This window comes from Ostrea edulis, chromosome 1, assembly GCF_947568905.1.
Source record: "Ostrea edulis chromosome 1, xbOstEdul1.1, whole genome shotgun sequence".
NCBI classification, from domain to species: domain Eukaryota; kingdom Metazoa; phylum Mollusca; class Bivalvia; order Ostreida; family Ostreidae; genus Ostrea; species Ostrea edulis.
In genome coordinates, this window is record NC_079164.1 from 41,451,878 (window position 1) to 41,473,018 (window position 21,141).

Below are 21,141 nucleotides of genomic sequence, written 5' to 3' on the forward strand. Positions count from 1 at the left end.
AAGTAAGCAAATGGTCTCATTGAAGCTTTTACATCAAAGTGTGGTGTTAAACAAGGTGATATCCTAAGCCCATCTCTCTTTAAAATCTTTATTACTGACATAACTTAAAAGTTAAAACAGACAGTTGCGGCCCTGTTCAAATTGATAAGGGCGAATTTGTTGTGCTTAAACTAGTTTTAGTTTCGAATCAGTTTAGTAAACTATTCATTTGTTTTTCGAACTGGTTTTGAACTAGTTTAAAACCAGAACTGGTTTTTTATTTGTTTTTAACCAAAAACTTAAACCAGTTCGTTAAACCAACTAAACCACCTCTGGGGCAGCTTATTCTGTTTACGAGAGATGCGGGAAATCAATCCAGCATGGCGATGTTGGAAACTTTTTCACCAACTGGCCATTTTATGTATTGCTTTAGAAATTCTCGATAAACAATATTAGCAAGATGTTTCACGATACCAAATACTGTATATTCACATACTCCAAATTGGTCAGCAATGGCTTGTATTGTTATTTGAGTTGTTAGGTAGCGTATGAAAATGATTGTTTTTCCATTGATTTATTGTTTTGTCTTTTAAAAATTCTTCAAACATTGACAAGAGGGCAGGGCCGTAAATTACATGGAGGCGGAGGAGGCAGCTGCCTCCTCCAACTTTTGAGCCAAAAAAAATTAAAATTTAAAGTTCATTAGAATTTATGTTGTTTCCAATAACTAAGAACATGATACCTCCCTTAAAAAGCATTCCAAATCTTTCTGTTAGAATGAGTTAGTCAAGTAACATCTTAGAAGGCCCTAGAATCAAGGATTTTGCACGAAACGTGTTCAGTGTGCACAAAATGTGCTCAGCGTCTGGGGGCCTGGGCGGCCCCCAGACCCCCGCCTAATTTCCTGCCTCCTCCAAATTGAAGGTTAATTTACGGCCCTGAGAGGGGTGTAAAAGTTTCTTGACTCATTCTAAATCTTTGTCTGAAATGATGCTCGGTATACTGGGGAATTACCTCCTCAACATAAAAAGGGAATCTAGGGACTCTGATCCGACGTTGGGGGACCTGAGGCTCATCAGAGCAGAGCACATTGATGTTTGCATTTGGATTTGAGATAGCCCAACTTCGGGAGCTTCCGTATCATCGCTTTCTAATAATGTATTATGAAGGATTAGATACACATGCTAGTTTTTGTTTTCTAGATGCCATATTTGTGATTTAAACTGTTCATTTCTTTCTTCGCTGTAAACCATAGTGAAACCAAAACTGGTTTGAAAACTAGTTTCAAACTCATAAACCAAAACCTTAAACTGGCAACTCTCGGTACACCACCACCGAGAATAATGGGGCGGGGCTTAATTAAATGTCACTGATAAAACTGAGCCATGCATTATTTTTAGAGAGTGCAGTGTTCTATAGGGCTATAACAGATAACGTACGTGCAGATGTGTACCAATCCCAACACAAAAATGGTACAATCACATTATAAACAAACTGGACAAAGGAGTATTTTATGTAAGATATGATTAGTCTTCAATAGTCATTCAAAAGTTTCTTATGTATGTTACTGGTTGTTGTAAATTTGTGAAATCCATGAGGAAAATATTTTTGTTTTTGAAGTCGTGTGTTTTGGGTTTTTCTAACAGGAATTCCAGTTCGACGTCTAGGGTTAGCAGCATCTTCTAGATATTTTATTGAAGTTGAAGGTCGATCCACATTTTCATTCCAGTCTAAGTGCCAAATTTATTCTGAGCTGATAGGTGTTTTTTCCAAAGACAATTCTTTTGTCATGGTATTGCAAAAGAAAATTGTTAAAAGATTCAACATAGTGAGTGTCCGAACAAAAATCGAAATTCCTTTGCTTTCTTGTAAACAGCTAGGCTCTTCAGAACTTTGATCAAAAAATTTTCAGCTTCCTTTTCAGTAATCAAATATTTGGAAGGCTCATATGGACTTAAATTTTCTCGAACTTGTCTGCATCTTGCATTTTCAAAACAAAAGGTGTGGTCTCCTTGATAGTACTTCATACACCAAAAAAAACAAAACAAAAAAAAACGGGTTTTTATTGACCCTGCTTTGTCAGACAGCTCTGGATGCCAAGTTTTTCCCATTTCTAATTTTTTGCCTTTTGTAAAAAAATTTTGGCTTGTTTTGCTAGACTTTTTGTCATATGCCAAGTATCCAAAGCATTTTCTGTAGGTTTCCGTTCTTCATTAACAAATTTTGATACGGAATTATTCCTGTCATGTGCGTGGTATTTGATCGGGCAGTCTTGGTCATCAAAGTACTCTTAACCCTTTTTAACACCGATTAGCTCATGTTTATGAGCAACAAATTCGCCCTTAAGGTATTCCATGTATAATTAAAGGATAATGAACAATTTTGAAGGATTTAGATCAACATAAAAGTTTATTGTTAAATAATGATGAAAGTGAAGCAGATGAAATTCACATGACTGGTGAATGATTAGAAGCTGACCTTTTTGCACTTAAGACTTTTTGGAAGAGTTGTCTGCCCTTTGTAAAAATAAGAAAAATCTAATTTTCTAAAAATGTGTGTGGTCAATGATTAATTTTTTTTCATATTTACATTAACAGAAAGTGTATGTAACTTTCTACCAAGGGATTAGTATGAAAATATAATTTCTTTTTAAAATATTGTAATAAAACATGCTTTTCCCATATACTTTAATGTTAAATTCTAGGTGAAATAAATCAAGCAGTAAACAAAATTTTGAAAATTCCTATGGTGGATTATTTTTATTTGATGAACCCTTCAAAATGATACCATAATTACAAAAATTCTACCATCCATTTATTAGATATGAAATATGGTCATTATACATTGAATACCTTAATTGCTTATCATATGCCGGTGATATCGTGTTATTATCTGAAAGAAATTTAAGACTGCGTTACAGAATTGTTTAAATATTCTTGAAATGTATGGAGCGCCAAATTAACATAAACTCAAATAATTGAAGATATCTTCAATTATTTGAAGATATCATCAATTTATTTGATGCGCGCAACAATTTAATTAAAGATCTCTTCAAATAATTAATGATATCTTCAATTCTGAATTATTGCGCGCATTAATTGAATTGATGATAGCATTAATTCTTCAACTGAATTGATGTGCGCTTCAATTGAATTAATGATCTCTTCAAATGAATTAATGATATCAACAATTGAATTGATGCGCGCTACAATTCAATTGAAGAGAGCAATAATTGATATAATTCGCGCATTAAATCAATTGATGAGAGCAATAATTGAATTCATGCGCGCATTAATTCATTTGATGAGAGCAATAATTGATTTAATGCGCGCATTAATTCAATTATTGCTCTCTTCAATTGAATTAATGATATCTTTAATTCATTTGAAGAGAGCAATAATTCTTTTAGAGAGAGCAACTATATAATTAAAGATATCTTCAATTCAACATATCCACAATTGAATTAATGATATCTTTAATTGAATTGTTGCTCTCTTTAAAAGAATTGATGCGCGCATTAATTCCTTATACAAAAGCATTGTAAATGATTTAAAGATATCTTCAATTGAACTAAAGAGATCATCAAATTATTTAAACCGAGCTCTAAATTAATTATTGCGAGCAATATTTCTACTAAATTGATGCTCTCATCAAATGAATTGAAGAGAGCAATAATTGAATTAATGCGCGCATCAAATCTATTATTGCTCTCATTAATTGAATTAATGTGCGCATCAAACCCCCCTGAAGCTATAGAGTTCTGTTTATATTTTAGTGTTTTGTATGTATAAAAAAAAAGAACAAGGGTCATATTTGTGAGGGAGGGACGTACGCCCGGCGCTTAATATGAGTCGAAGCTATCTCAAACAGACGAATTCAAATGGGAAATAAAAAAAATTAAGAATCTATTTGTAAAGTTTCATTGCAATATCAGAAATTTTATTTAAAAGATTGTTATATCTATGTGAACTTGTGATGTTAACCTTTGACCGAAAACTTCGATCAGGGGTGATCATTCACTGATAGAGAATCTTCATGTGGAGTTCCATTGCTAAAGCTCAAATGATATTGATATGTGGCACGCCATATTTATATCTATTCCTCTATCTTATATAATTTATGAGATATCTTTATTTTATCTTATAACTTATATAAGATATCTTTTAAAATTTATGAGATATTTTAAAAGAAATATAATTGTACCTTTCAAAAGATGAAATTCTTCATTACCATGTTTCAGTTTTAGACACATTTAATATCCCAGTCAATGGGTCGAATGAATATGAGCTACCGTACCTATACTGGATTCCTAAACTACATAAAAACCCCTACAAACAAAGATACATTACTGGATCCAGTAAGTGCTCTACCAAGCCCCTATCTTTGCTCCTCACGAAAAATATTAACAGCTGTGAAGGAGAAACTTCAAACTTACTGTGCGACTGCATATGCCAGAAGTGGTGTTAATTAAATATGGATTCTTAAAAAATCTAAATAACTTTTAGTAAACTTGAAATCGCAAAACTTTTCCCAATTCAATAACATCAAAACCTATGACTTTACACGACCATTCCTCACGATAAATTAAAGACTATACTTTTTGACATCATAGACAGTTGCTTCTTCAACAAAAATAGAAAACGGAAATGTTAATATCTAGTGATCAGTCGTCCAAAAAATTACGTTGTTAAACAACACTCTGATTCCACGCACAAGTACTCTGAAGTTGAAATAAATAATATGCTAGAGTTCCTCCAGGCGCGGATCCAGAATTTTTTTCCAGGGGGGTCGAACCTTTTCACAAAATCGAACCTGTGATATTATGCTCAACCCTTTATTTTCCAACTCTCGAAGGAAACGCTCTATATAACCACTACACCATGCGGGCGACCTTTTTATCGTGTATTGGTGTTTTCTGGTAGGAAGTGTTATTTAGCTAAAGAGACTTGACTGAAATAATCTTCGTTTTCCTTGCTTGATAAATGATTGTACAATTTCCTTTTGGTCAATTTCTAATGAATGGTGAAGATGCATTAGTGCAAGCCCAGTCAATCTGTCCTCTTGCACTGCGCATGTAACTCTTGATGCGTCTTAATCCAGAAAAGGATCTTTCGGCCTCACATGTGTGATAGGTAAAACACATCCAATGTGAAGAAGAATTTTCACGTTCGCGAAAACGTCCCCATCTACAAAGTTGAAAAGATTGAGCAGATTGCAGAGCTTGTCTGAAGTTTCTTTGCTCATGTTAACAAAACAACGTCTCCAATCTCTGAGTTCTTTCTCCAAGTCCTTTACAGAAAGACAAGGCAGGTCGCTCCCCCAAAATATTAGTTCTGAGGCAAGTTTGGACAATTCCTCGTGTGAAATATTTGTCACACTGACAGGCAACAAAGAGCATATCGAATATGCCGCCAAATCTTCTTTCTGAAACCTCGTATTCAATTCACTGAGGAAAAAGTCCAGAAATGGAATGGCCACGACAGATCTATAATAATCTCTTGGATTACTTGTGGAGACATTTTCTCTGTGTTGCTGCTTGGAGCAAACCCTTGGGGTTTTAATCACTATATCAAGGTCGTCTGCAATTTGTTTTGCATCTTCAAAGCAAGACTCCAATTCGGTATCTACCGTTTTACGAATTTCTTTGATCCTATCCACGTGTTCCTCAATTAACTTACTTGCAGTGAAAATGTCAATATTTCTTTTCGGAAGTTTGAGAGTCAAAGGCTTTATTGTATCTAGGACATACCTTACAAACACAAATGTTATCAACACAGAGAAGGACGTCATCGAAGCCAAAAGCCCCTGTGTGGTCACTTTAGTTTGTCTATCCCAAGACCAGTCTTCACTGGTACTTTCATCAAGGATTTGATTGAGAATGTACTGCAGACATTTGATGATGAGCTTGTACATAGTGTAGAACACATCAAAGCAGACATGACGCTCAACCCACGTAGTCTTACAGAGTCCAACTAGTTTCTTTCTGGAAAAATCTACAGACCCATCATTTTCTATAATAGTCTCAAGAAACCCTTGTCGTTCAGGGGAACTGTCAAAGAAAATAAACACTGAATTAAGGACATCTATCATATTTCTCACAAGGGGTAATTTGCAGGCTGAAGCGATGCTCAGATTCAATACATGACTTCGACAGTGCGTGTACAAAGCTAATTGGTTTAGAGACTTGATTCGTCCCTGACACCCCCGTTTTTCCGATGCCATTGCTGCTGCACCATCGTATACTTGCCCTCGCATGTTCTCAATCGGAATTGCAAGCAAGCGGAGGATTTCAGTAAGTTTATCAGCAATTGCTTCCCCAGTAGTTCTTCCTATATTTGCAAAGTCAAGAAATTCCTCCTTCATGATGGCAGGGTGTTCTCTAGTATCTAGAAATATGAGACACAAGACTAAAACTTCTTTGTTAGCGTACTTGTCAGTTACCTCATCGGCTATGATGGAATAAAAAACCCTCCCTTGTAAACCTTCAAAATTTTACCTGTGATGTGATTTCCAATGAGTTGGATAACCTCATTCTGAATGGTTTTGCTGATATATAAGGCATTCTTTTTTGCTTTTTGTAGATGAGACCAGAGCTGCTAATCATGCTTTGCCAACAGCTGTAATATTGCCAGGAAATTACCTTTATTTGAGGAATCACTTGTGGTATCATCTCTGTGTCCTCGGAGAGGAATATTTTGTTTCCCACAAAGAATGATCGCATCTACTATTTTCTCAAGCAACTTTATGTTGTGCTGATACTGTGCCTGCTTTTGCTGATTGAGTTTATACGGAAAAGACGAAGATGGCCCTTCGGATGTCATCTTGGTTGTGTGATAAACAGATTTGGCACTCTTGTGGTGTTCTGAATTTTGATGCTTTAAAAGGGCAGATGTTTTTCCAAGGGCTTTCTTATACGCAGTAAAAGGTTGCGTAACAAATGTATTTTGATGTTGAACATCTGACTGAGGGAACATGACACAAAACTTACACAGACCGCCATTTAACAGTTTGCTGAAGGTCAACCATGAAAACTGATTCATCCAAGAAGATTGAAATGATAAAGTCTTTTTGAGTTCACCCGTATTCGTTGTTTGAGCACGACCTGTTTTTAACTTGGCGACATCGTCTGGCAAGGGTTGATTCTGAATATAACTTATCTTTTCAGCTGAGGACATTGTGTTCAACTTTATTGCACCTGTTACAATTTTACCAAGATCAGAAAAATCCGAATCGTCAAAAGATGTTTTATCTTTATCATGTTCTGTTGTCTTAATCAATTCATTGTCGTCAGATTTAATATCCGTCTTTTCATTTTGTGAGTCCATGGTGATTTCAGGGGTATCATCTGAATCAATACAAAGTTTTTAACTTTTTATGGGCAGGCTCCTTCATTTCATTGCATTCAGTAGGTAAAACTGGGAAACAAACCACAAAATGATTTGGTGACCAATTGTTTGGGTTGCTATTTTCAGTGTGTGACCACATGATGTAGATGGGGGAACCCTGACGTACCTTTTCATCTGAAAATGGCTTTATTTCTTGATGAAGAAAATGTCTGTTTACAGCAACATTTTGTATTGTTGGATAAATGCTATATATTGGATGATTCAGGGCATTTGCCGCTGCGAAAAAATGAACCAAAGAACAATATTCCCCTGATTTGATTGAATTTAGAGTTTCATTCTGAATCGACTTGATAAAATTCCCCGGTACAAGTGATCTGCCCGATACTGACGTCTCCACAACATATTGTACACTTGTGGGATGAGAACACATCTTGTCGTAAGTTGCATGTGACACATACTTTCTCGAATTTTTTACAAGTTCTAATACGGTCATGACACGAAGTTCGATATTTCTCTCTTCATGACCAAAAATGGCTTTAGAGAGGGCCCTATAGAAGCAATTGCCATCCCCGTACACTTTCACAGGACAAATATCTACTGGGCCATCTTCTGGATATTTAAAGCGCCTCGGCAATTTTGTCCAGATTACCATCTCTGGGTAATATATCGGACCTCATTACACTCAGATCATAGTTGTAGTCCTTCTTGCAACTTGCGTATCTTAAAGATACATTGAGCTGCAAGGCTTGCCAGCCTTTTGCTGCTGCTTTCAGTAAATGTAAAAGATCAAAATCCCTTTCACCCATGATATCCTTTGCATCTATTACTAAGCAAGTGTTAAAATTGGAAGGAAATGATAATCGGATTACTGTGAGAGAATTCTATTAATGTTTACTTAGAATGATAAACGAATACTAGTCTGTCACATTGAGTCTGAAGCAGAGGTATACTAAAGCCGATGACTTTATGACGATGCAGTAGCATAATGACAAGATTATGACGTCAATCACTCGTAATAGGATATTAAACAAATCGTTCCTGTTTAAATTCGTTTAGAAACTCGAATAACATTTGTGATTTGATTCTAACCTCAAAATGACATTACAATACTAAGGAAGTTAATTCAGAAATATTTATAATATAATAACTGTCAACTCATTTTTCTTATAAATCGTTATAATGTAATTTTTTTTTATCTTTTCAAATTCCAGGGGGGTCCGGACCCCCCCCCCGACCCCCCTCTATATCCGCGCATGTCCTCATTGATAATATCTTAGTGGTCTTTGGTGATCAGGTCTTCCAACAGTCTGTTGGAATTCCCATGGGCACGAATTGTACTGCTTTGTTATTCATATGAAGCAGAATTTATTCAAACACTTCTACGTGTACGTGAGAAGAAAAAAATATCATGCTGTGGCCTTCAATTCGACATTTAGATATATCGACGACGTTTTGTCTATTAACAATAATAACTTTCATTCATATGTCGATTCTATATATCCCCGTGAGCTCGAAATAAAAGTCACCACAGAGTCGTCCACTTCTGCTTCATACTTAGATATTTTATTGAAAGTAGACATTAACGGCAAACTGACAACTCAACTGTATGACAAACGGGATGATTTCAGCTTCTCCATCGTCAACTTCCCATATTTATGTAGCAATATTCCATTATCACCTGCATATGGTGTTTATATATCTCAACCGAGTCGATACGCAAGAGCTTATTCTGCGTATGGTCAATTTTTAAATCGAGACAAACTACTGACAAACAAGTTGATGGTACAGGGGTTTCAACAGTCTCGATCGAAGTCAGCATTTCGAAAATTCTATGGTCGTTATAACGATCTAGTTTGCCAATACAACCTATCATTGGTCAAATCCTGTCTGACGTGTTTCATACCGATTGTTAGGTCGTTCCTGGCACACTGATTTTGACTACGGATAACTCCGTTTACCTGATCAGAATATATAGGGCTCCTGACGGGTGTGACCGGTCGACAGGGGATGTATACTCCTCCTAGGCACCTGATCCCACCTCTAGTGTGTTTGCCCAACTATCTATTTTGTATTGCTTATCGCAGTTATGAGATTGATCACTGTTCGTTATCTTCACCTTTTATGTAAAAACGGTATGTCATATTGATGTCATCCGAAAATCATTTCTTGCTACCAAAACTTAAAACTATGAGAATATCTAGATCTACACGCGTGCTTAAAAATACGCTACAATGTAAGAGTACAAACTAGCTACACAGTTAATATGTACCCTGGCTGCGTGAAACCGAAGACGTAAACTAAGTAGTGACAGCGCTTTTGCCAAACGCTCGCCATTTAGAAGTGAGAGTCCGCGACAGGTACGAGATAAAGAATCATTACTGTTACTATCGGTAAATAACCCTGTGCATCACGCATAGGACCTCGTCTACAGCTAATGACGTATCAATAAAAGTGCAAAATTTTCGAAGGGACGTGAAACAAAAATAAACCAAAAACTTCAGTATTTACGTTTGTTGACATCTGAAATAGTCACTCAGGTTTGTAGCTTTCTGGGAAAATATTTTGACGCGTCTGTCCCAATATTTTCCGAGAGAGCTACAAATCTGCAGCTAACGTAATTATGAATAATAAATAATGTTTAATATAATATAATATGTTTATATAATAGATCTATATAATATATATAATTATAATATTTTCGCAATTTTTATTTCCATGAAAAAAATTGACCCATGCAGCCTATATTGTGGTTCCAACTTAGCCCCACGACATAACCTTAATACAAAGTCACAAGGGAAAAAATCATGGTATGAAATGTAAGGTCTTTCCATAAGTAATCTTTATATAACACATGGAACCCCTACCTTTAACAGTACAGAGGATATTGCCTAAGTTAGCTTTAGATCAAGGTTACAACGTCAAAATCTTTGATACCAAAATGAAAGGTCTTGTCACAATGAATACATGTATGAAATATGAAAGATGTATCATCCAATATTCAAAAGTTATGAGCAGGTAAATCTTTAGATTAAAGTTTTAAAAGGGTCAATCTCCAAGGTGAAGGACACAAGGTCAAACATCAAATTTGAAATAAAAGACACCACAGAGTCGTCCACTTCTGCTTCATACTTAGATATTTTATTGAAGGTAGATATTGGCGGCAAACTAACAACTCAACTTTATGACAAACGGGATGATTTCAGCTTCTCCATCGTCAACTTCCCATATTTCTGTAGCAATATTCCATTATCACCTGTATATGTGTTTACATCTCTCAACTGATTCGATATGCAAGAGCTTGTTCTGCGTATGGTCAGTTTTTAAATCGAAGCAGGCCACTAACAAAAAAGTTGGTGCTGCAGGTGTTCCAAAAGACGCGTTTAAAATCAGCATTTCGCAAATTATATGGTCGTTATAACGATCTAGTTTGCCAACACAACCTATCATTGGGTCAAATGCTGTCTGACGTGTTTCATGCCGATTGTTAGGCCGTTCTAGGCACATTGATTTTGACTACAGATAACTCCGTTTACCTGATCAAGATATAGGGCTCACGGCGGGTGTGACCGGTCGACAGCGGATGCTTACTCCTCCTAGGCACCTGATCCGACCTCTGGTATGTCCAGGGGTCCGTGTTTACCCAACTCTCTGTTTTGTATTGCTTATAGGAGTTATGAGATTGATCACTGTTCGTTATCTTCGCCTTTCATCATGACATCAACTGAAGTTTCTTGACAAGGTAAAAAAAAAAAAGAGAAGGTGGTACTGTAAGATTGGTCTAGTTAGGAGGAATACATATATGAATTATGAGAGCTCTATCACTCACCATCCAAAAGTTACGAGCAAGACTCATGTTTCAGACAGAAAGGACAAAAACAATACCCCCCCCCCCCCCCCCCCCCCCCCCACGTCTTTAGTCACGAGGGCATAACAAAAAGCTTAGGAACATTTACATCTTGATATGACTTAGTGTGGTCCTGCTAAACTTGAAAATAATTTGTTTTCATTAATTTCCTGTATATTTCCTTATCAAATTTTGATTTCCTAATATGCCGCCCCCTCCCCCGGTCCCTGAATTGAACAAACTTGAGTTTGCACTCCTGGAAGATCCTTACATATTATAATGTCTGTGGTTCTGGAGAAGAAGTAGAAAATGTTAAAAAGTTTACGGACAGACGGACGGACAAAAAGTATTCAGAATAACTCACTTGAGCTTTCAGCTCATGTGAGCTAAAATATTCATAGTGTTTTTAAAAAAAAAAGTGGGGGAAATTTCGAAATATCAGACCACGTATAGTTTAAGTCACGGCGACTCTTTATGTAACTTTGAGATGTCCTCCCGTAAATTTATATATATATATATATATATATATATATATATATATATATATATATCCATTGATCACAGGAACCAAAATGTGCAAAGCAACAAATTTTATATTTTTATACCCCCCCCCCCGCGAACGAAGTTCTGGGGGGTATATAGGAATCACTCTGTCTGTCTGTCTGTGCAGATTCGTGTCCGGGCCATAACTACCTTCATGACCTCTATATGACCTTGACCCTAAGATCAAAATAAGTTTGTTTTTTTACAATGGATTCGTGTCCTTCTTTGTTCTTTGACATAGGCATACCATATTTGACACACGAGTGTATCACCATGAGATTATGTGTCGGGTACCTTCATGACCTCCATATGACCTTGACCTCAAGGTCAAAATTAAAAGTTTTTACAATGGATTCGTGTCAGGGTCATGACTTCTTTGTTCTTGGACTTAGGCAAACCATATCTGACACATGAGTGTATCACCATGAGACGATGTGTTGGGTACCTTCATGACCTTGAACTTAGACTTCAAGGTCAATATTGATTATAGAGTTTTGACATAGTCATACCATAAGACATGGGTGTATCACCATGAGACTATGTGTCATGTACATTCATGATCTCTTTATGACCTTGACCTTTGATATCAAGGTCATAATTATAGGTTTATACCATGGATTTGTGTTCGGACTATATCTTCAATTTTCTTCTACAAAGGCATACCATATTTTTACACTCAGGAAAGAGGTAATTTATACCTATTAACAACACCCTTTGGGAGATTGGGGTAAGGGTGGGGGGGGGGGGGGGGGGTATTCTTAGTGAGCATTGCTCACAGTACCTCTTGTTCAAATCTTCCCCAGAACCAGCAGGCCAATTTCAGCCAAACTTTGCAAAAAAAAAGGGGATTCAAGTTTCTTCAGATAAAGGGCCATGCTACCGTCAAAGGGGAGATAATCACGAACATGCAACAATAGGGTGGGACCATTTAAAAATCTTCTCAGGATCCACAAAAGTTTACATTTACATGTATATGAAAGCTTTCTAACATAGTGCAGATTAAAATTTACTAAAATCATGGTTTCCGGGGTTAAGGTGGAGCCACAACAGGGGGGTCAAAGTTTTACATGCGAATAAATCTTCTCAAGAACCACTATTCCAGAAAAGTTTACTTATACATGAAAGCTTTCCTGGTATAGTGCAGATTTAAGTTTGTTAAAATCATGGCCCCTGGGCCACAATAAAGGATCAAAGTTTTAAATGCCGACAGACTAGTTTGTAGGATATATCTTTTGAAAAATATCTTATAACTATTTATGCTAAGGCTTTCATATTTTGTACATACATTCCTTACGACAAGACCTTTCATGTTATTTAATGGTGTGTGACCTTGACCCGGAAGTTTGATCTACTTTAAATAATAATCTGTAATCTATTCAACATGTCCTGAACTATCTACGGTAGATCTTTCATACCTTGCATATAAATTTCTTATGGCAAGACCCTTCATTTCATATCATGTCCTTTGACCTTGAACTCCGAATTTGACCTACTTGTAAGAAAGCTAGATCAGAAATTATTTTAGGTTGGGTTTTCATATTGTGTACACAGCCTTTTTATGACAAGACATAGTGACACAAATGGGGATCCAGATTAGAATAGGTCCTCAGTACCCCTTGATTGTCGCACAAGGCGACTAAATGGGGCGGTCCTTCGAATGAGACCGCAAAAAGCGAGGTCCCGTGTCACAATAAAGATCCCTCCCTACTCAAAGGCCGTAAGCGAAGAGCATAAACCTAAATTTTGAACCCCTCACCGGCAATGGTGACGTCTTCATGTGTGAATAACCGCCCCATTTAGTCGCCTCTTATGACAAGCAAGGGGTACTGAGGACCTATTCTAACCCGGATCCCCCACGGGATGCATTCAGCGCGAGACACACCGAGGAATTCCGATTTAGGATAAGCCCAAATGAATTGTTCCTGGAGCTGAATAATCACTGAGCAATGGCGGACCTAGAGGGGTGATTACGGGGGTTGCACTTCCCCACCCCCATTTGGTGGAACATTTTTACCAAAATGGTAACATTTGGCAATTTTGTACAAACTTAGGTTGCATCTCCCAATTTTCAGGATCCGCCCCAGTTAAAGTCTTTTTGTTTCTTTATGTTTATCCCCTCCCCTGTAACATTAGCTCTCCCACTTACTCAAGGGGGTACATTGTACTACCTTGTGTGTAAAGAAAAACTTGATACACGTATACGAAAAGTAGCTCTTTTGTATGCATGTAGCATCGCTTTTTGAAAACAAAGATGGGGGAAGGGGGCAGTTGGTACAGAAGTTAACTTCACAATTGTCTATTTCTTAACAAGTAAAAAAGGAAAAGAAAACCGTGTTCTTCTTACTCAACATCAAAATCCTAAATCGTTTTGGAGGGGAGATTCATTCTTCACTATATAGGTTGTGGAAACGCAACATCAAATTTTGCGGGAAAATTAAAATAACATTTTTTAAAATCTGCGGAAAAGTAATACGCCCATACATTTAGGGAATTGAATTTCTTTCAACTGCTCTGTGAATTGTCATTACTGGTGAAATCGTTATATTGCCCCCTCGCTTTATTGCCCAAATCCGTCTTCAACAAAAGTTTGCAAAATATCCAGAGAGCACTGTTTATCAATATGACAAATCATAACCAGCATTTTTTTTATCAGGAAAGTTTCAAAGATTGTATATTCCAATATCAAAATTTGATCGTCTTATAAGGCATCATCCTAATACACCCCCCCCCCCTTACCTCGGTCAGTTTTTGATGAGACTTCAATCTGCAGTATCTGAGGATGCTTGCAGATTTTAAATATGACTAATCATGGTCCAACAGATCATGAAAATATTTTACATATTTATTTGGCACCACCCTACCTTACTGGGCCATGATTTGTGCTTTCTGATCCAGTCGTTCTTGAGATAAAGTTATTTTAAGATGCCACCATATTTTCACTATTTCTTAATTATCTACCATTTGAAAAGGGTGTGAACATTCAATTGAATAATTCTAAATCCTCTCTACCCAAGGACAGACAGACACTAGACATAAAGGGATCAGAAAAGATTACTTGAGCTGTCAGCTCAGGTGAGCTAAAAATGAAATCACACACTGTTCTTGTTAATGACGAATAAGCTTTAATAATGCTCACTCGGTAGCTCTCAATTAAAATTTACAAATAGAATACAATGTATTCATTTTAATATTTACAGAGACCACACGTCATATAATCAAACATCAATAGTTTTATATGTCTTTCAGAATGCTTCACAACCAACACACACTCCTCACGGCTGATAACATCTTCGGTTGTTTGGACACATTTCCAGTTCTCTGACCACATCTTCAGGTGTTTCACCACATCTTCAGGTGTCTTCACCTGAATCATGCAATCTTTCTACACAACCCCCCAAACCTCACAATCATCATGTACTAATACAACACTGTATAGAAATGACACCATCACTACAGACAGTGTGACAGCAGTGTCAGGTGTCTGTCTCCATGGCCTGACACCGAAGCTGGCAGTGAGCAATATCCTTGAGGGCCTCCTGGATACGGTCCAGTAAATCCTGGCCACTGCTGACCACTTCCTCCAGCTGTCGGGCTTCCTCTTGATTTTCAGCCTCTAAACGCCTCAAACTCTCCAACTATTATAGTGAGAAAATAAAAGTTGAAACTATATGCACATTACATTTACATTCTATAGTTTATTTCTCTAACATCATTAATACAATCTCTTTAACATCATTAATACAATTTTGTTCAAGATCATTAAAAATCTTCCTTTTTTCTGATTTATCCATTTTTGTATCTTGAACTTTTTAAATGACTCTTACAAATTATCAGCACTTGTCTGCAATCTTGAATCCCAACACTTCATCCCTGTAATTTTTTTTTAAAATCATTTACCCATCAATGTTACATTTTTTGATAAGTACTGTTGATTTCAAAGAGTGTGATCCAGATTTTACGGATCACCACACTGTGGTTTTCTGATACCGAATCAGTATCCTCTGAAACTGATGACATCACAATGCATCAAAACAATGTTTTTTGTGGAAATATCAATTGTGTCGCAAACAAAACTGCTTAATACACAAAACAAAATTTCACTGTATGCCTGTGTTTTTGATAATTTGGAATACATTTATCATCTTATAAATGTGAATTTAAAAATACATAAGGAGGTATATAATAAATTTATCATTACTATAGTAACTTCATCCAAAGAGTTGGATCATGTCTCATTGACAGATGCGGATAATCAGATCAAACTCAATGCTTCATGTTTTGTTTGATCTGAGGATCTGTGCCTGTCAACTTGATGTGATCCGACTCTTCAGATTAAGTTATGATAATATATATATATACCTATACGATACCTGATACAAACAAGAGGTACTGTGAGCATTGCTCACTAAGAATACCCCCCGCTTACCCCAATCTCCCAAAGGGTGTTGGTAATAGGTATAAACTACCTCTTTTCTGAGAGTAAAAAACAAATGGCATGACAAACCGAACCATATTGCTACTTCGATGTCCAGTGCGCTTGACCTTTGACCTTTTGATCCCAAAATCGATAGGGAACATTTTCATCCCATGGGTAGTCCAAATGTATGAAATGGTGACTGTAGGTGGAAAGGATAACGCTTTAGAGCCTAGAAACCATATTGCTACTCCGATGTCCAGTGCACGTGACCTTTGACCTTTTGACCCCAAAATCGATAGGGAACATCTTCATCCCATGGGTAGTCCATATATATGATATGGTGACTATAGGTGGAAAGGATAACGCTTTAGAGCCCGGAAACCATATTGCTACTTCGATGTCCAGTGCGCTTGACCTTTGACCTCAAAATCGATAGGGAACATCTTCATCCCATGGGTAGTCCATATATATGATATGGTGACGGTAGGTGGAAAGGATAATGCTTTAGAGTCCGGAAACCATTGCGTCTACAGACGGACGGACGGACGGACGGACAGACAGACGGACAACCCGATTCCAGTATACCCCCCCCACAACTTGTTGCGGGGGGTATAAATATACAGTATGACCTGTATAGTGAATGACTGACTGACACAAAGACTCTTCCTTTGGTATGATGACCGATATTTTTACCTGAACTTTGAGAGAAGACTCTTCACTTGGTAAAGAATGGTATGATGACTGACAATTTTTTTTACCTGCACTTTGAGGGAGGACTCTTCACTTGGTAGGGAGTCGATTAATGTGTCTGTGTCCTTTGCTGTTCTTGCTATTAGTTTGGCAAATGTTAATGCATAATCTGAAATGTAAAAAGATTTAAACACACTTATATAGACCTATAAAGTATACATAGTATTAATTTACATACCTAGACGGTGAGTAGTGCAGTGTTAATAGTGATACAGAGTTGGTTTAATAGTCAAATAACTTATTTGAAGTGAGTGGCAATTAGGGGTGAAACAATACAGTACCTTCTCGATTCGTTTTCGATACTTTACTCTCGATTCAATGATTTTTGATTCGATACAATAGCATGTACCAAATTCTTTATAATGCTAAGATTTTTTATGTTTCATTGTATTTATTGCTCTCTGCAAATAAATTCTACATAATGTAAAAACATTTAACATAAAGCAACACTCTTATCACTTGTCCTAAAGCCGAAATGTCGCCATACCCAGGATTTAAACATTGGGGGTGCATTTTTCAACTCGACTGCGTCCATTTTGACAAAGCAAAGTTTACTCGTATGTTGATTAGGTAATTTTCAATTTCATTGGCTAATCAGAAACCATGTTATCAAGAGCAATGTATGCTATGATTTTAGAACCGTATCGAACCGAAACAAGACCCTGAATAAATCTAACATCGAATCAAGACCACCACATCGCGATTCGGCTGCATCGCGATGCATCGTTTCACTCATAGCGGTAATGTCACCTAGGTGCGCATATATTGCTAGAACCGTCCGAAGTTGAATGTAAATTTCCAGACATGAATTATGTAGGACAGCTCCGAGATTCGGTGAAGGCGTCAGTCCAAATATCCAGGCAGCCGAGTCGAATCTTAACCAAGATTACACAAAGCCAAAGTTAACATTAATTCTTTATCACGAAGTTTCAACTTTAATTTTGATTTCCTATTCAGAACTGTTCTAAACCACCGGAGCATAATATACATACAGCTGATATGATACATTATCCCTTATTTTCAAACCAATGTTTAACCATAAATTTATGCTCAGAGGCTCTGAATGCTACAATGTAAACAATAGTTTGAATTCCTTTATTATTATTTTATAAATATATAAATAAAAGTTCTAGATTTGCCCTGTGTAATAGTGTTTAATGTTATTGATAACATACGCTGTAATGTGCATCTCTCCTAATATTGTATATCATTTTAACGTGTAGTGGTCACCAATCCAAGGGCTGATCACACTTGTCATTTGTTAACTTGCTTTAATCAAGAGAGAGACTCTACCACATCACTAGAAAAGCTAGCTCACTAGCGAGGCAGTATAAGTTTCCTCTATACTGTCTGCTACACTTCCCCTCGCTCAGGGAAGCTTTGTCTTGAAGCTTAGCACGAGTTCTCTCTGAATGTTTGGCACCTCCTCAGCAACCAGTGTTTGAAATTAACAGTCGCCCACTCTCCATTTGTGACTAAATTTCCGAGTGGGCAAATTAAACTATGGTTGAAATTGCCCACGTGGCGATTAGAAAATTTACAAATTAAATATTTGCTTTTCAATTTTGTCTGATCATTTTGGTTTTTCTTTTCATTAGAAAAAGTAAGTGATCCGTAAAGCGCTTCGTATCGGTAATTAACTTTTAGAACCACTCCTCTGCAAAGTGTCAAAGTGATTCTAAATTACCGACAATGCGGAGATTTATAAATGGGGTCAGTTCAAACCAAAGAAGCAAAAAAAAAAAAAAAATTAAAAAATTAAAAAATGCAGAAATATCACTGTAATTACAATAAGACAAAAAGACGATGAAAGTTCTTGGAATCATGGAAGACCAACCAACCATGGCTAGAAAACGCGGAAGTGGGTATGACTTATTCATATTGTGAGTTAATACTTGCTACCTCTTCTTCGGGAAAAAGGATAGGAAACATGCTTATCGCATGCATGGGGCTAGCTGCAGAACTGTAGCTCTCTGACTGAAAAAATATCTGTTCCGTCACAATATTTTTCAGAGAGCTAGTTATGCAGCTAGCATGGGGCATGTGGTCTAGTGTCTTTGTTGGTTGGTCTTCCATGATTCCAAGAACTGCCGTTGTCTTTTTGTCTTATCGTATGCACCGTGATACTCCTTTCTGTAATGCCATCAAATGCCACAGGGTTCTGATTGTTTGTTGCCGGTTGCATGTCGTAAACACTAAACAGCATAACAAAACATGAAAATACTTTTCAAAATAAAAGGTCTTCTAATTTGTGAGCGACTAAATTTTGATGTGGGCCCTAGAATTGCAAGGTTCATAAGCCCACATGGCTACCAAAGGTTTCAAGTTAGTTTCAAACCCTGGCAACAGCATCCGCTGTTCCCAACGACAACCACGTCTGTACCTAGAGGTCCGAAGAGACTTTACCTGAAGAAGTCCTCCCATCAAACATCATAATCCCACTGCTGCCACCATTTTGTAGCATGTAGCGGTCACCAAGCCAAGGGCTGATTATGCTCGCTGTTGCTTAACTTGCGTGATCAAGAGAGAAAGACTAACACATCACAGTAGACACTAGAAAAGCTAGCTCACTAGACTAGTGAGGCAGTATAAGTTCCCTCTGTACTGTCCACTACATTATAAATATTATAGATTTACCCTCTTGTTGGATTTCTGATGGAGATTTTCCTGGTTGTTTATCAAAGCCATCGAATTTACTGGGAGGTGAGCACTGCTGTAACACTCCCACACTGTTACAGAAATGGTCTGCAAGCTGGAAAGGGACAAAATTCAAATTTCATTATAAGTTTCAACTAATTTTCAGTACACTGTTGCATATCACATCTGGGTTCTATATACACACTACAGCTTAAAAGTCAGTGAACAGCTATTTATAAATGAATAAAATAACACCATCACAATGAATATAACAAGAGCCACGCTAAGCGGAGCATCCCCTCGTGATAGGAAATGTTATGAACATATGCATCATTTAAGAAATAAGATATCATTTTTGAATGTTATTGGGATATGACCAAACTCCCCGTCGAGGCCTCATTACGTCACCTACGTACAGACCTCTCATATGTGACGCAGCACAATATACAGATTTGTATATTATGAGTCCGCGATTATCACGCGGGCAAATAACAATAAAGAGTAGTTCGTAGTTAAAAGCTTGAAAATACTGACATTAAGAGCATTAATATAAAGTATGGGTTTTATTTAAAACATAAAATTATCAAAAGATCATTAAAAGGTAGGGATGCTCTGTTCAAATTGTAGTGTTTTAAAATGTTTACGTTCTTGTTTTGAACTGTTCACGTTTGACGTTATGTTTTTTTCGTCATTCTACAGTGACGTCACACAGTATACGCGGCCTAAGAATTCGCTATCCCATAATGCCTAACTGGAAGAGATTGGTTTGTGAGCAAATGAACTCTGACGGAAGTTTGGGGATATGACATGAATTTGGTCATGTGATCAAATCCTATAATGCCCAAAGGCCGTTATAGTAGATTTGATCACGTACCAACTTCATGTCATATCCCAATAACACTACAAAATCATATTTTATTTCTTATATTTATATTTCCTGTTTTGATTTGTGTTCTTACCGAGCTTCCATGATTATGTAGCAGATGACCGAAATAACGATCGTAAAGCACAAAATATAGTTCGTTAGAGTTTTATCGAATAAAAAATCAGGAACAATATCAAAGAGAATATAAGATATAGATTATTAATTGAAAAGGTTAAAAAAAAAGACGAAACGGGTGTAAAATAAAGGTAATTTAGAGCGTAAAGTTAAATGAAATGATGACAAGAAGAGCGGAGTAAACTACATCCATGGTGTGATTTGGTTGCAATCAGCCATGGAGAAACTGGTGTTGGTCCAGCCTACTAAGTTGAAAACGCAATTGTTGAACACAGATTTCGACAGAAATTCAAAGGATCTGAGAGAATTGATGGAGGATATGATGGGTCAAGTTAACGTTAAGCTCTTAGTCAGGTTTTTGGAAAGAAACAACGGCATGCTCATCGTTAGGACTCGCAGTTGTAGCCATGCAGGAGACGATTCGAGACAGTAGGACAGATTTAGACAGGTTGCCTCTTTTATTTACCTTCAGTGTGTGTAAGAGAAAATAAAAACGAACTGATGGAGTTTTTGTTCACTTGAAAGATTTCTGTTGTAGGATTTTGATGAAGACTCGCACCAGTACCCTGACATGAAGATATAAATTTTTTGAGCCTCGAAACCAGCCTCGCTTATGATCATGCCT

General features: G+C 36.9%; 1 protein-coding gene across 1 annotated transcript in view; it reads right to left on the minus strand.

Annotated features, from left to right (window-relative positions):
• Window positions 1–14,814: 14,814 nt before the first annotated feature.
• LOC125655968 (mediator of RNA polymerase II transcription subunit 21-like) overlaps window positions 14,815–21,141 on the minus strand; it is an 11,138-nt gene continuing 4,811 nt past the window's right edge. The window contains exons 2-4 of the mRNA XM_048886518.2: window positions 19,517–19,631; window positions 16,888–16,988; window positions 14,815–15,347 (exon numbers count right to left, since the gene is read on the minus strand). Of these exons, the coding sequence (XP_048742475.1) occupies window positions 15,186–15,347; window positions 16,888–16,988; window positions 19,517–19,631 (378 nt within the window). The 3' untranslated portion in view covers window positions 14,815–15,185. The remainder of the gene's footprint in view (window positions 15,348–16,887; window positions 16,989–19,516; window positions 19,632–21,141) is intronic.